Source organism: Leucoraja erinacea, chromosome 11, assembly GCF_028641065.1.
Source record: "Leucoraja erinacea ecotype New England chromosome 11, Leri_hhj_1, whole genome shotgun sequence".
NCBI lineage: Eukaryota > Metazoa > Chordata > Chondrichthyes > Rajiformes > Rajidae > Leucoraja > Leucoraja erinaceus.
The window spans coordinates 816,192-831,394 of NC_073387.1; the positions used below are offsets into that span (position 1 = coordinate 816,192).

A 15,203-nucleotide genomic window follows, 5' to 3' on the forward strand; every position below is an offset into this window, starting at 1 on the left:
ACAGGGTGGTGTTGAGACCCAGCAGGGTTAGTTTCTCCACAAGTCTCTGTGGGATGATGGTGTTAAACGCTGAGCTGAAGTCAATGTACAGGATTCTGGCGTATGTGTTTTTGTTTTCCAGATGCGCGATTACTGTGTGCAGCGTGGTAGAGATGGCATCCTCTGTAGAACGGTTGGGGCGATAGGCAAACTGGAGGGGGTCTAACGATGAGGGGAGGCTGGCGGTAATGTGGGGTTTCACCAGGCGTTCAAAACACTTCATTACTATAGGGGTCAGGGCGACAGGGCGGTAGTCATTTAGGCAGGCAACCACTGGTTTCTTCGCTATGGGGATTATCGTGGAAGTTTTGAGGCATGTGGGGACAATGGCTTGACTAAGGGAGATGTTAAAGATGTCTGTTAGCACATCTGCTAACTCCTCAGCACATTCCTTTAGCACACGTCCTGGGATGTTGTCGGGTCCGACTGCTTTCCACGGGTTGACCTTAGACAGGATTCTCCGTGTGTCCATCGGGTCTATGGTCAGGACTGGCTGGTCAGTTTGTAAGCAGGGGCTGGCTCTCCCCTTGGGTGTGGGGTTAGCTGCATCAAAACGTGCAAAGAAGTTGTTCAGTTCATCTGGGAGAGAAGTGTCCGTGTCGGTTACCTGCTGCCTTGCCTTGTACCCCGTCAGTGTTTGGATTCCCTTCCACATCCTCCTGGTGTCTCCTGCATCACAGAGGTGTCCCTGGATTTTCCCCGCGTAGGCACGTTTCGCTGCCCTGATTCCTTTTACCAGTGCAGTCCTGGTGGATCGGAGAGCGGCTGTGTTACCGGCTCTGTAGGCTGCATCACGAGCCCTCAGCAGCGAGCGCACCTCTGCTGTCATCCATGGCTTTTCGTTTCCACGTGCAGTGAAGGTTTTCATGATAGTGACATCCTCAGTGCACTTGGCAATGTAGCTGGTTACAGTCTCTGCGTACTCCTCGATGTTGATGAGGTCATCATAGGATGCTGCTGTCCTGAACACATCCCAGTCAGTGTGCAGGAAGCAATCCTGCAGTGCTGAGGCTGCTCCCTCTGGCCAGACCCTGGTGTGTTTTCTCTCCGCTCTGACTTGTTTTTGCAGAGGTCTGTAGGCTGGTGTTAAAAACACTGAAATGTGGTCCGAGTGGCCCAGGTGAGGGCGTGGGGCTGCCTTGTAAGCCTCTGGGGTGTTGGTGTAAACCAAGTCCAAGATGTTCTCTCCCCTGGTCTCAAAATCCACATATTGCTTGAATTTTGGGAGCACAGTCTTAAGGCTGGTGTGATTAAAATCCCCGGCCACCACAATGAAGCTATCAGGATATTTGGTCTGGAACTCACTGATGGCATCATGCAGGGCTCCCAGTGCTCCGTTGGCCTTAGAATTTACATTAGCACTTGGAGCAACATATACAGCCACACCAAAAACAACGGAGAATTCCCTCGGCAGATAGAAAGGCCGACATTTCACGATGAGGAATTCTATCAGCGGAGAGCAGTGTTTCCCGGCTATCGTAGCGTTCACACACCAGTCCTTGTTTATGTACAAGCACAGGCCTCCACCTCGGCTCTTACCAGAGCTAGCTGCCTCTCTGTCCGCACGGAACGATGTCATTCCCTCCAGCTGTATTGCCGTGTCCGGGATATTGCCGTGGAGCCATGATTCCGTGAAAACAAACACACAGCAGTCTCTTATATCCCTGTATGTTGTCTTGAGAAGACGCAGTTTGTCAGGTCTGTTGTCCAGGGAGCGGACATTAGAGAGAAGCGAGGGCACTGCAGGTCGGGTGGGGTTGGCTGTTAGCCTAGCGTGAATGCCTGCTCTTTTCCCCCGTCTCCGCCTCGTGTAAGAGCCTGCTCTTTTACCCCGTTTCTGCCTCCTCTCACACAGCTTGCGTCTCCTCCTCCTCTCTCCGGTCGTATTCATATCTGCGGCCGATATGTTTGGCTTCGCAGCCGGTAGTAGTAGTCCATAGCGGCGTATTTGGTCTAAATCACACCAAAACGCGCCCGTACTACTACCGTGGTTTGCCCCGATGTTTAGGAGCATGTTCCTGCAGTACATATATCTTGGACAGACTGGACAAAACACACAACACTCACTTTTTAATGCTCCGACTATCTCCCGAGGGGCCGCTGCGACTGTGCACGCCGCCATCTTGTTCCAATATCTTTAAATGGCCAATGGACAATAGACAATAGGTGCAGGAGTAGGCCATTCAGCCCTTCGAGTCAGCTCCGCCATTCAATGTGATCATGGCTGATCATCCCCAATCAGTACCCCATTCATGCCTTCTCCCCATATCCCCTGACTCCGCTATTTTTAAGAGCCCTATCTAGCTCTCTCTTGAAAGCATCCAGATAACCTGCCTCCACCGCCCTCTGAGGCAGAGAATTCCACAGACTTACCACATTGTCTGAGAGAAAAAGTGTTTCCTCATCTCCGTTCTAAATGGCTTAATCCTTATTCTTAAACTGTGGCCCCTGGTTCTGGACTCCCCCAACATGGGGAACATGTTTCCTGCCTCTAGCATGTCCAAACCCTTAACAATCTTATATGTTTCAATTAAATCCCGTCTCATCCTTCTAAACTCCAGAGTGTACAAGCCCAGCTGCTCCATTCTCTCAGCAAATGACAGTCCCGCTATCCCGGGAATTAACTTTGTAAACCTACGATGCACTCCCTCAATAGCAAGAATGTCCTTCCTTAAATTAGGGGACCAAAACTGCACACAATACTCCAGGTGTGGTCTCACTAGGGCTCTGTACAACTGCAGAAGGACCTCTTTGCTCCTATATTCGATTCCTCTTGTTATAAAGGCCAACATGCCATTCGCTTTCTTCACTGCCTGCTGTACCTGGAGGCTCTGCTATTTCAAAATCTGCAGTAAGATGCGGAAGATGTTCTACCAATCGGTGGTGGCCAGTGTCATCATCTTCGCTGCCATGTGCTGGGGCAGCAGAGCCAAGGCCACAATGCCAACAGGATTAGCAAGCTCGTCAGGATGACTGGCTCCTTACTGAGGGCGGAGTTCGATTCACTGGAGATGGTCTTGGAGGGAAGGAAGCTCCTCAAACTGTGGAGCATCCTGGACAATACAACTCACCCCTCCATGACAAACTGGTCAACCTGAGAACCCCCCCCCCCCCCCCCCCCCCCAATCTTTGCACATCCCCAATCCCAGACATTCCACTCGTCTCTTTAATTTCATGTTTCATGTATGTTGTTGTGTTTTACGACAGTTGGCAGACTAATTACCCTCCTGGGATAAATAAAGTTCTATAGTATCGCATCATATTAATGCTCCCTCTGGTCTGAAGCTGCAGGTGTCATTTTCCTCTCCTGGAAGCGGTTGAAAATTAAGTAGGTGTGAGTGAACAGGCCTGTCGCTGACATGGGCAAGGATTGGCTGTGATCGATAGCACTGCTTCTCAGTAATGGAATGGTCCAGTAGACCGCTGGCCCTTTAAGTCAAGGCTTTGACTCTGAGAAGAATCCCACCCTTGGACTCTAGTGCTGAAGATGCATGCGATGCATGTTCACAGATGGTAACCTTTAGCCTCCAAAGGTGCAGAACACTAATTGCTGTAGCTCTGGCATTTTGCAGGTTAGACCAAACCATCTCCACCTGATGAACACCACACCAATATGCAGTAATTTAATGTATCCTGTAACTGACCTTATGTTGTGCTAGTTACGAAGGTAAGGCAGCACACTTGCAGTGTACAGTAATTGATTGTGCGAGTTACATATATGTTGCAACCGGTGGTGGAATACTTCACTGTTCAAACTTCATTGTTAACCACAGATCGAAGTTTCCTGCTTTGATTAAAGTCGTCATGCAGTAATGCAACAGCATTTCTTAGCCATTTTGATGGTCTGAATGGGTATGGTTGAGGAATAGCTGGGGAGTAAATTTGGAGTCGGAAGGAACTGCAGATGCCAGTTTACACTGATGATAGACACAACATGCTGGAGTAACTCAGCAGGACAGGCAGCATCTCTGGAAAGAAGGAATGGGTGGCGTTTCAGGTCAAGTCCCTGCTTCAGACTGAGAGTCAGGGGAGCCGGAAATGAGAGATCTGGAAGGGCAAGGTGTGAAAACAATAGATCAAAGGGGACAAAGTGTAAGGAAACTGTAGAATGGATCATTGTTAGCTGGGGAGGCAGCAACAAGTCATACAATGTAGCATTTAATCAGGAGGCCAGTCAGACTGGTCAGAGAATTAGGATGGGGGAGGGATGGAGAGAGATTGAAACCAAGGGTTACTTGAAGTTAGAGAAATCTATAATCATACCGCTAAGGTGTAAGCTACCCAAATGAAATATCCATTTGCCATTTGACAATGGCGGAGGATCAGGTCAGAAAGGTCAGTTTGGGAATGGGAGGGGGAATGAAAGTATTTAGCAACCAGAGATCATGTCGGGCTAGGCAGACTGAGCGGAGGTGCTCAGTGAAATGATTGCTGAGGCTGCGCTTGGTTTCGCCGATATACAGGAGTTGACACCTGGAACAGCGGATAGCGTAGATGAGATTGGAAGAGGTGCAAGTGAACCTCTGCCTCACCTGAAAGGACTGTTGGGGTCCCTGGATGGAGTTGAGGGAGGACGTATAGGGACAGGTGTTGCATCTCCTGCGGTTAAGGGGAAAGTACCTGGGGAGGGGGTGGTTTGAGTGGAAAGGGACGAGTTAACAAGGAGTTGCGGTGGGAATGGTCTCTGGATTATGTGCTGTATACAACATTTGGAAATTGGCTCTGGCTGGTCAATGAAACAACTTGTATGGCATCCATTTGTTTTTTTGGGATTGAAGAGAAAGGTTTAGGACCATGAGACAAGGATGATTCCAGGAATGAGTGGGTTAACATATGATGAGTATTTGGCATCACTGCGCCTATATTCGATGGAGTTTAGAAGAATGAGGGGTGTTCTCGTTGAAACGTATAGAATAGTGAAAGGCTTGGATAGAGTGGATGTGGAGAGGGTGTTTCCACTAGTTGAAGAGTCTAGGACTGGAGGTCATAGCCACAGAATTCAAAGACGTTCTTTTAGGATGGAGATGAGGAGGAATTTCTTTAGTCAGAGGGTGGTGAATCTGTGGAATTCTTTGCCAAATAAGGCTGTGGAGGCCAAGTCCGTGGATATATTTAAGGTAGAGATAGATTCTTGATTAGTACAGTTGTCAGAGGTTATGGAGAGAAGGCAGGAGAATGGGGTTAGGAGGGAGAGATAGATCAGCCATGATTGAATGGCAGAGTCGACTTGATGGGCCAAATGGCCTAATTCTTGCTGCTATCACTTATGATAAGACCATATTTTTTCGCCAGTGGGAAAGCGTGAGACTGCTCCATTTTTTTTTCAATTTCAGGATTCCAAGTCGTGCAAATTTCCCCCCATAAATCATAACCCAACAAACTTAAGAGAAATCTTTTAAAGATTTATTTTTCGTCAGGGTATATTGTACACCAAATATCCGCTCGGCAGTAAAGCGCATTCCATTGTGTGAGAAGCGTGAACAGGCAGGTGCTCCGTTTACAAACACTACATTGAAATGTATCCACCAGTTAAACGCAAATTGGGAACATACAAAAAAATACACGCCTACTCGGTAGGTAACATAAACATCCCGGCTCTGAATCTATTTACACTCAGATTACAAAAATATACTTTAGATATTTTTTGCATACTTTCGAGGGAAATGCGTTGGCATTTCTTCCCTCCCCTCTAACAGCAAAGTGCCTTTAGTGACCAAGTCTCCTTTTCACCTTTAAGGCTTTGACACATCACATCCACTAACAGAAATACATGTCAGCAAGCTGCACATAAAAGGCACACAGACTTATCAGAACTTTACCAAAGAACAAAGCAAGGTTCAGCCACTTGGCAACCGCGGGGGCAGCTTCCCCAGCATAAAGACATCTCCGGTACATGCTGGTACACGGCATTCCAACTGCATTTCATTGCGTTGAAGGGATCGGAGACAGCATTGCACGATAGAAACATTAACCCTGTTCCATTCCAGACAATACAGGATGGAATATGAAAAGGCATAGCCCCCTCATGTTAGACAACCGTACCTGCAGAACACTGAGAGGGGCACTGCTTGGCACATGTACACAAGAGCACGAAGAAGTCTATTTATATAAAAACATGTCCATTCCCAGAGACCTGAGTAAGTTCAGATTTCAATTGTCCTTGGTGTGAGTGTCGATGACATTTCCGACGTGGCTGGGCTCACTGCATGAAAGGTGCTGGTGACTGGAGAGTCGAAGGATGAGCTCACTACTGCGCACGGATACGTGTTAGTGACTGGAGAGTCAAAGGATGTGCTCACAACTGCAGAGGGATATGTGTTAGTGACTGAGGCGTCAAAAGTGCTCACTACTGAGGAGGGATACGTGTTAGTGACTGGGGGGAGTTGAAGGATGTGCTCACTATTGAGGAGGGATACGTGTTAGTGACTGGAGAGTCAAAGGATGTGCTCACTATTGAGGAGGGATACGTGTTAGTGACTGGGGAGTTGAAGGATGTGCTCACTATTGAGGAGGGATACGTGTTAGTGACTGGCGAGTCGAAGGAAGTGCTCACTATTGAGGAGGGATACGTGTTAGTGACTGGCGAGTCATACGACGTGCTCACGACTGCGGAGGGATACGTGCTGGTGACTGGGGAAGAGTCAAACGAATTGCTCACTACTGCGGAGGGATACGTGCTAGCGACTGGGGAGTCAAAGGTACTCACGACTGCGGAGGGATACGTGCTTGGGACCGGGGAGTCATACGACGTGCTCACGACTGCGGAGGGATACGTGCTGGTGACTGGGGAGTCAAAGGACGAGCTCACTACTGAGGAGAGATACCCGCTGGTGACTGAAGCATCGAAGGAGGTGCTGGCCGCGGGGTAGGTGGGGACAGGGGACTGGTAGGAGATGGTATTGGCGGCGTTGGAGCTGGAGATACACATGGCCTTTTCAGCTTTCTTCTCCTTCTGCCGCAGGTGTATTTTAGTGTGTCTTTTCCTCTCATCGCTCCTCGCAAATTTCCTGTCGCAGATTTCGCAGGCGAAGGGCTTCTCGCCGGTGTGGGTGCGGATGTGGGTGGTGAGGTGGTCGCTTCTGCTGAAGTTCCTCATGCAGATGCGGCACTGGAAGGGTTTCTGCCCGGTGTGGATGCGGATGTGGCGAGTGAGTTCATCAGACCGGGAGAAGCGGCGGTCGCAAGTGTCCATCGGGCAGGCGTAGGGCCGCTCATGGGGCGGGGTCTTGCTGGGTCGGTTTGGATATTTCCTCAATCGAGACGGTTTGATCAGTTGAGAGTGGTAAGTGTTGATATTTTTCAGCTCCGAGCAGCTGGTCTGGTTGGCGATGGCTTTGATAGTGGACAGTGGGATGAGAGAAGGCTGCGCTCTGGGTTCCAAGTTTTGGAAAGGTTTCTGCTCCGAGCTGCTCACGCTCATGTCCTCTTGCGGGGAAAACATATAGTCTGGGATCATCGGTAGCTGGAAGTTGCTGCTACAGTTCTTAGTGTCGGAGAAGCTGGGGGGAGGGTAGTGAACGGAGCTGGCCGGGCTGGGGAAGCCCTGAGACTGCGCCTCCGTGAACATATCGGAACTAGTGTTGGTGAAGGTTGAAGAAGCAGAGTAGATGGCATTGGACTGGCTTTGCTGTACCGAGCAACTGATGGGCTGGCTGGACGAGGCTGCGTTTGAACAAGGAGCACTCATGCTGACGATGCCGCTGACCAGGCTGAAGAGGGGCTCCGGCCACAGGCTGTTGTTGCTGGAAGCGGGCTCCAGCGAGAAGCGGCCCGTGTAGGTGACGGATGGAAGCCTGCAGTTCTGGGCTGCGTACGACTCAATGAGGGACTTATCACCATTGGGCGAAATGTCGGTGAACGTGTCTGCAGAGAGAAGTGGAGATTATTTTAATAAATTAGATCAAACATACATCATTGATATAACATTAGGAGGGTAAATGTGGCACTGTTAATCTGTGGATAGTCTTGTACGTAAATCCACCTTTGTGCATTTGTGGTGTGTATTTGTCAGCCTATTTCTATTTCAGACGCACTTCTTCGCATTCCTGCCTTGCGAACTATATCTCAGGAATAACTTCTCTATTTCGCAGCACTTTTAACATTATCACAGCGGTCAGAGATGGCGATATTATGACTCAATAGTTGGTCTAAAATGTATGGACTGTCCAAAGGAGGTGGAGCAGTGGAATGTTTGAGTTCTAGGTTTGTCACCGTAGTGGTTGGATGTTGAAGGGGGGGGGGGGTCTCATCAGTAGTTTTTTACCCCCACGTTTATCTCTGTATACATTTCTCTCCAATCACATTGAATGCAGTGTGCTTTGTACATCGTGTACATTCACTGTGCTGGTTTATTTGTGCCTAGTTTTTATTTTGGTGTATATATATATATCTGTAGCTTTTGGTATATATCACTGAAGTCGTTTATTTATGTGCCCTATGTCCATCGCGGTACATTGTCACCAAGCGCGTTTTATATGTTTGTAGTTCCCTGTCCCACTGGTGTAGATTTCGCCTCGTCCAGTATATTTCCGAGTCCCGTGTTCATTGCCTGTAAATTGTACTGCGTTTATTGCCTTCTGTGTGTGTGTGTGTGTAGGCGTGTGTGTCTCCTTGCCTCTGGTTCATTCGTTGACCGTTTCACCGTTCCCCATGCGCCGTATGTGACTCTGCGTGCAAGTCGACGTTTGGATTTCCCCGTGTATTGTCAGCGCCGAGTCCTCCCCGCGTATTCCCTGCCCTGTCACTCGCTGTGTGGCGCCGTGTCCTCGCACTGCACAGGGATCAAGGAGCAGGGCATTTCCTCACACCTTCTCGGTGTATAACGTCCGGGGAAGTCCGGGTCATGTCGGTCGGTCGGGGGCAGCTGGCGTGTGGCCGGCCGGCCGGCCGCTCACTGTCGGTGTCGGCGATGCATGGACTGCGGGCGGAGGTGAGATGCCGGGGCTCGGTGCGGGAAGAGATGCCCGCGGAAGCCAGGGACTCACCTGCCGGCAGATGCTCGAACTGCTCCAGGGGTTCCCCATAGAACGGTTGGTCGGTGGAGGCGGTGACAAATGTGCCCGTCATCATCACATCTTCCAGCTTCGGGTAGGAGTCCAGAGCCTGATAGAGCGGCTCGGGCAGCAGCGACGGCAGACTGATCTCCGCCTTGGTCACCATTCTCTCTGGCTGTTTGTCTGTCTGTCTGTCTAGCGGCGCCGGGCTGCGGTGCGGGTACGGGCCGGGGTAGAGGGTCTGGGCTGGGCTGCCGCCGCCGCCACCACTACCACCGCCTGTACTACTGCTGCTACTGCTCCGCTCCGCTGCTGCTCTGCGCTCTCTCCCCGCGGGATGAATGCTATCCCCGCCAGTCGCCGCTATTTAGCAGCCTTGGCTCCACCCCGCCGCTGACGTACATGCCCAAACATGGAGCGCAGGAAGCCCATGTATGGGCAGCGGCTTCTTCCACGGCCATTGCTCCGTGACGTTGCGGGGGAAGGGGAGACCCCGGGCCGGGGAGAGATCACCTCTCTTCCCCCTGCAGCGGTAAACAAGCCGGTTCCCCGGCGCGTCGGCAGCCGCCAGCCCCGCCCGTCCCGCCCGCCCCGCTGTCCCGCCGCACCGGGAGCTCCCCGGAAGAGCCGGGGCTCCGCCGGACCATATTTGGTCTGGCCGCTCCCCGGCCCATATTTGGGCATCCGGCGGGTCCTGGGCCCGGACCAAATATGGAGCTTCCGCCGGACCTGGCGGCGGAGAAATGCTGAGCCGAGTGCCCTGCTGCCAACGACCGGGACACCGTGCAACCGGCTCCCGGCAACAGGCTCCAGGCAACAGGCTCCAGGCTCCCGGCAACAGGCTCCAGGCTCCCGGCAACAGGGTCCAGGCTCCCGGCAACAGGGTCCAGGCTCCCGGCAACAGGCTCCAGGCTCCCGGCAACAGGCTCCAGGGCAACAGGCTCCAGGCTCCCGGCAACAGGCTCCAGGCTCCCGGCCAACAGGCTCCAGGCTCCCGGCAAACGGGCTCCAGGCTCCCAGCCACAGGCTCCAGGCTCCCGGCAACAGGCTCCCGGCAACAGGCAACAGGCTCCCGCTCCCGGCAACAGGCTCCAGGCTCCAGGCTCCCGGCAACAGGCTCCCGGCTCCGGCTCCCGGCAACAGGCTCCAGGCTCCCGGCAACAGGCTCCCGGCTCCCGGCAACAGGCTCCAGGCTCCAGGCTCCAGGCTCCCGGCTCCCGGCAACAGGCTCCCGGCAACAGGCTCCCGGCAACAGGCTCCAGGCTCCCGGCAACAGGCTCCCGGCTCCGGCAACAGGCTCCAGGCTCCCGGCAACAGGCTCCAGGCTCCCGCAACAGGCTCCCGGCAACAGGCTCCAGGCTCCCGGCAACAGGCTCCAGGCTCCCGGCAACAGGCTCCAGGCTCCCGGCAACAGGCTCCAGGCTCCCGGCAACAGGCTCCAGGCTCCCGGCGACAGGCTCCCGGCAACAGGCTCCAGGCTCCCAGCCACAGGCTCCCAGCCACAGGCTCCAGGCTCCCGGCAACAGGCTCCAGGCACCCAGTCACAGGCCCCAGGCTCCCAGTCACAGGCTCCAGGCTCCCAGCCACAGGCTCATACAACAGCGGCGCCCACACCCTGCACAGGCAACCCCCCCCCCCTCCCCCCTGCACAAAAGCCAGCGGGGGAGAGGGAGGGAGCGACAGAGGTGCAGCCCAGTGCAGCTCTCGGTGGGTGTCTCGACACGAAACGTCACCCATACCCTCTCTCTAGAGACGCTGCCTGTCCCGCTGAGTTACTCCAGCATTCTGTGTAAAGCAGCGTCTGTACTTCCTTCCTCCACGGCCTGGCCTGTCCCGGGCCCCAGTCACATGTAGGAGCCGCTCCTAGACCCGGGCACACGGGCAGAAGCAACTAGATACGCTGCCCCGTCTGCCCAGTGCTGTTACCGGTGTGTCCCGGAGATAGCCCGCCCCTGCTCCACTGGCGGGCCCGCCCCCGTCCCATTCATAGGTCGTGATCGCGTTTCCTGGCCTGCAGCCCAGCCCTACCCGGCCTGACCCGACCCGACCCGACCTGCCCCGCCCCGCCGTGCTGCCAGGCACCTGGGCTGGCGAGCCGGATTCCCGCCGGGGCTAAAGGCCGTCTGGACGAGGGCAGTACAGTACACAAAATGCTGGAGTAACTCAGCGGGACAGGCAGCACCTCTGAAGAGAAGGAATGGGTGACGTTCCGGGTGGAGACCCTTCTTCGGACCCGAAATGTCACCCATTCCTTCTCTCCAGAGATGCTGCCTGTCCCGCTGAGTTACTCCAGCATTTTGTGTGTATTCGGTGTAAATCAGCATCTGCAGTTGCGTCCTCCACTGTACATGTACAGTCCGTGTGAGGGTATTCGTGCCGGCACTCCCACACTTCACTAGCGCAGTCGGAACAGGAATGTGAGCTGGCGAGGCTTATGTAACAGTCCGTGTGGCACCTGCCTGTGCTCTCCTGTACCGCTGCCGTATCTTCGTTAGACTCCCCCTCTCCCCCACACGCACACTGGATAGTAAACATCCACATGTCATTCGCCACTGGCGAGCGTGGGCGCGGTCTCACACACTGACACTGACACTGACACAGGAACTGCCGCGTTTGTCAGCACGGGATTCCTGCTCTGCTACAGACAGCATCAGCAACCATCTTAATGGGGCGGCTTCCCCGTCAGAGATTCCGCCTTATCAGCCCACGTTTGTCTTTTCTAATCAATAAACAATGAATGAAAATGAACACAGAGAAATACACAGTTGTGGAGAGACAACTGTCAGGGGGAGGGCGGGGGGCGAGGGAGAGAGGGGGGAGAGGGGTGGGGGGACGAGGGACGAGAGGGGGGGGGGGACGAGGGAGAGAGAGGGAGGGAGGAGGGGGAGAGGCGGGTGGGGGGAGGGATGACTACCATTTCACAAGGTGAGGAAGCGGGGGGGGGGAGACGGGGGATGATGTGGGGGGGGGGGGTGGGTGGTGTCTAGGCGTGTGTGTGTGTGTGTGTGTGTGTGGGGGGGGGGGATATAACCCGAGGATGAGGTAGCGGGGGCGAGGGAGAGAGGGGATGCAGGAAGCCTGAGCAGTGCGAGAGAGAGTTCCCAGTGAAGCCGCCAGCTGCGCTCTCCCTTCCATCCTCGGCTTTCCTGCCGCAACCCCCGCGTTTGCCAGTAAATCAGAGTAAACACCAGGCGAGGTGGAGCTGTGTGGGGCGGTCCGCACCCCGGCACTTGTCATCGAGCAAAACTGCATTCAGTGCATCTGGTCACGGTTAGAATCAGCACCCCTCCCCTCCTCCCGACCCCCCTCCCATATTAGAGCCCCCGCAACCCCAAGGCAGTGAGTCTGGGACAATCAGAATGAGTCCCCTGTCCCACGGCGCCGCAAACCGCTGGGTTCCCCGACTCCCAATCTGAAGAGGGTCTCGATCCGAAACGTCACCTATTCCATTTCTCCAGAGATGCTGCCTGTCCCGCTGAGTTACTGCGGCATTTTGTGCCTAGTTCCCCCGGGCAGCTGGACTCTTCAATCCAACAGTTCCCCACGACTGACAGGCAGCAGTTTCAGGGAGGCATTGTAATGGTTTTACAAAGAGCTCTCCAGGCGAGTGTGTGACTGCCCCCACTCCCCCGTCCCACCAGCTTCTGCCCGCGCACACACCATCCGGAAGCTCCTTAATCATCGTTTTTGCATATCTTTCATTCATGTTTTCTATCTCTACATCACCGTCTCCTTTCCTATTCCCCCGACGAAGGGCCTCGACGCAACCTGACCTGCTGAGTTACTCGAACATTTTGTGTCTATCCCCTACGGACTGTACTCGCCAAGTCTGTAACCGTGCAGTAAGTCAGCCATCTTACAGTTCGTACTAGATGCCACCATAGAATGGATAGAGAGGGGCAAGGACAGCTGCCCATAATGGTGGGGGTGCATAATACACAGCCCACACAGTGAAGCATGTACACGCACACAGAGGCAGGCCCTCGCCACTACAGTCAGACGGCCCCAGAGAGATTCCCTCACTAGTCATAGAGTGATATTGCACGGAAACAGGCCCTTCAGCCCAACTTGCCCACACCGGCCAACATGTCCCACTACACTAGTCCCACTTGCCCGCGTTTGGTCCAGATCCCTCCAAGCCTGTCCTATCCATGTACCTGTCTAACTGTTTCTTAAACTACCTTCTCTGGAAGCTTGTTCCATACACCCACCACCCATTGTGTGAAAATGTTACCCCTCAGATTACATGTTTTCCCCTTCACCTTAAACCTATGTTCTCCAGTCCCCGGTTCACCTACACTGGGTAAGAGTGTGCATCTACCCGATCTATTCCTCTCATGATTTTATACACCTCACTTCAGTCGCAGTCTACACTACACAACCTCTCCCTATAGCCCAGACCCTCTAGTCCTGGCAACGTCCTTGTAAAATCGTCTCTGTACCCTTTCCATTTGACTATGGTCGGGATATCCCCAAATAGAGGGAGACTGCTCACTGCAAGCAGACAGTGAGAGGTGCCCGCAGCGAGGCGCTGGGTTACCCCGCTAATCCTCTCTGCACAGAGCCTGGTTATAGCTGGCTGGCGCGATGCCAGCGCAGGTTTCGACGCAGTCAGATTGCAGTGCGGTTGCGTGTTGCTGCCCGGGCTCCCCTCTTGTATCTGCCAGTCGTGCGTCATCGTGTGTGTGTGTGTGTGTGTGCGGGCTTCCCAAAGCTTCCGCATCGACCCGGCTCCTCGCCTCATCCATTATTGATGGATGGCTCCAGTCAACTGAGCTGCCAGCCTCCGCCGGAAACTCCCTAACAGGGAATGCCGCACACGGCTAGCACCAGTGGCTGACAACGACACAGCAATCCCCCGTGTACAGGTGCCCCACGCATCCCCGCCCCGCACGTACACACCGCGGCCAGGGACCCCCCCTCTTCCCCAGACTGAGCGAGCAGCCCCCGCCTGGATGCTGCCTCAACGCCTGTACTCGCCACCACGCACCCAGACTAGGGTGCCAACATTCACATTGTGCCGCGGAGAGCGGAGGGGAGGGGAGGGGGGCAGTACGGACGGACGGTCTGAGACTCGTGTGGGAAGGGGCTGCAGATGCTGGTTTACTCCGAAGACAGTCACAAAATGCTGGAGTAACTCAGCGGGACAGGCAGCATCTCTGACTGGAGAGAAGAAATATCTTCTCGACTCGAAACGTCAGCTATTCGTTCCTTCTTTCCAGAGATGCTCCCTGTCCCGCTGAGTTACTGCAGCTTTGTGTGACTGTGTGCAGACTGAGACTCCATGCGATCCAGTCCGCAGTCCAAGCGGGACACGGGCTACCCTCGGAACTGACGGGAATTGCGTGAGGGGGGGAATGCACCGGCGTCTGGGGGCGGTGGATAAGCGCAGATAGCCGCACTCAGCCCGGCCTCACACTGTGGCACACACACGGCCCGACCCATGGGAGTGCAACATTGCTGGGGACATGCCAATAGAGTGTATAGATAGAGGCATGTTTACAGCTTCAGCAAATGCAGTGGCAGTGGGGTTGATGACTGAACGGGTGAAAGATGAACGGGGAAGATGCGGCGACATAGATCAGCATCCCTGTCTGAATAAGGGTCTCGAGTCTGCATTGCTTCTCCAGTGATGCTGCCTGACCCACTGAGTTACTCCTGCATTTAGTGTTTATCTTTAGCGTCTGTCCCGGGGTATCTTACATCGCACAGACAGAACGTTGACGGTGCCTCTGTCGGCAGCTGCAGTCTCGTCTGAGTTTTTCCAGCAGGATTTCAGATTCTCAGCAGCGGCATTTTGTAACTGTTCTCGCCGCCTCTTCTCCCACAATATCAAACCTATTTGATTTTTAACATTTACCGGGAATGGTCGACCTGTTTGATGCAGCCTGGCCAGTAAACGCATTTGCTTCCCACACACATGGAGGCCATTCGCTCTATCACTGGCCATGCCAGCTCCCATCCCCTACACCCTATTCCCCCCACACATTCCCATCAACTTCCCCAGTTTCCACGCTTCACCTACACGCTCGGAGCTCTTTACAGCGGCCAATTCACCCACCGATCTGCACGTCTTTAGGATCAGGGAGGGACGAGACGGGGCATGGCAGAAACCTAATGGGTCACCGGGAGAGCCTGTAAACCACCGCACGGATATCTGTCAAGGACATG

The 15,203-nt window shown here is 54.0% G+C and overlaps 1 protein-coding gene across 1 annotated transcript; it reads right to left on the minus strand.

Moving 5' to 3' along the window:
* Positions 1-5,420: 5,420 nt before the first annotated feature.
* Positions 5,421-9,556, minus strand: LOC129701404 (early growth response protein 1-like). The gene is given in 3 exon segments (XM_055642556.1): positions 5,421-6,416; positions 6,419-7,902; positions 9,024-9,556. Coding segments are annotated over 3 exon segments (1,893 nt in total). The 5' UTR covers positions 9,199-9,556; the 3' UTR covers positions 5,421-6,182.
* Between the last annotated feature and the right edge of the window lie 5,647 nt (positions 9,557-15,203).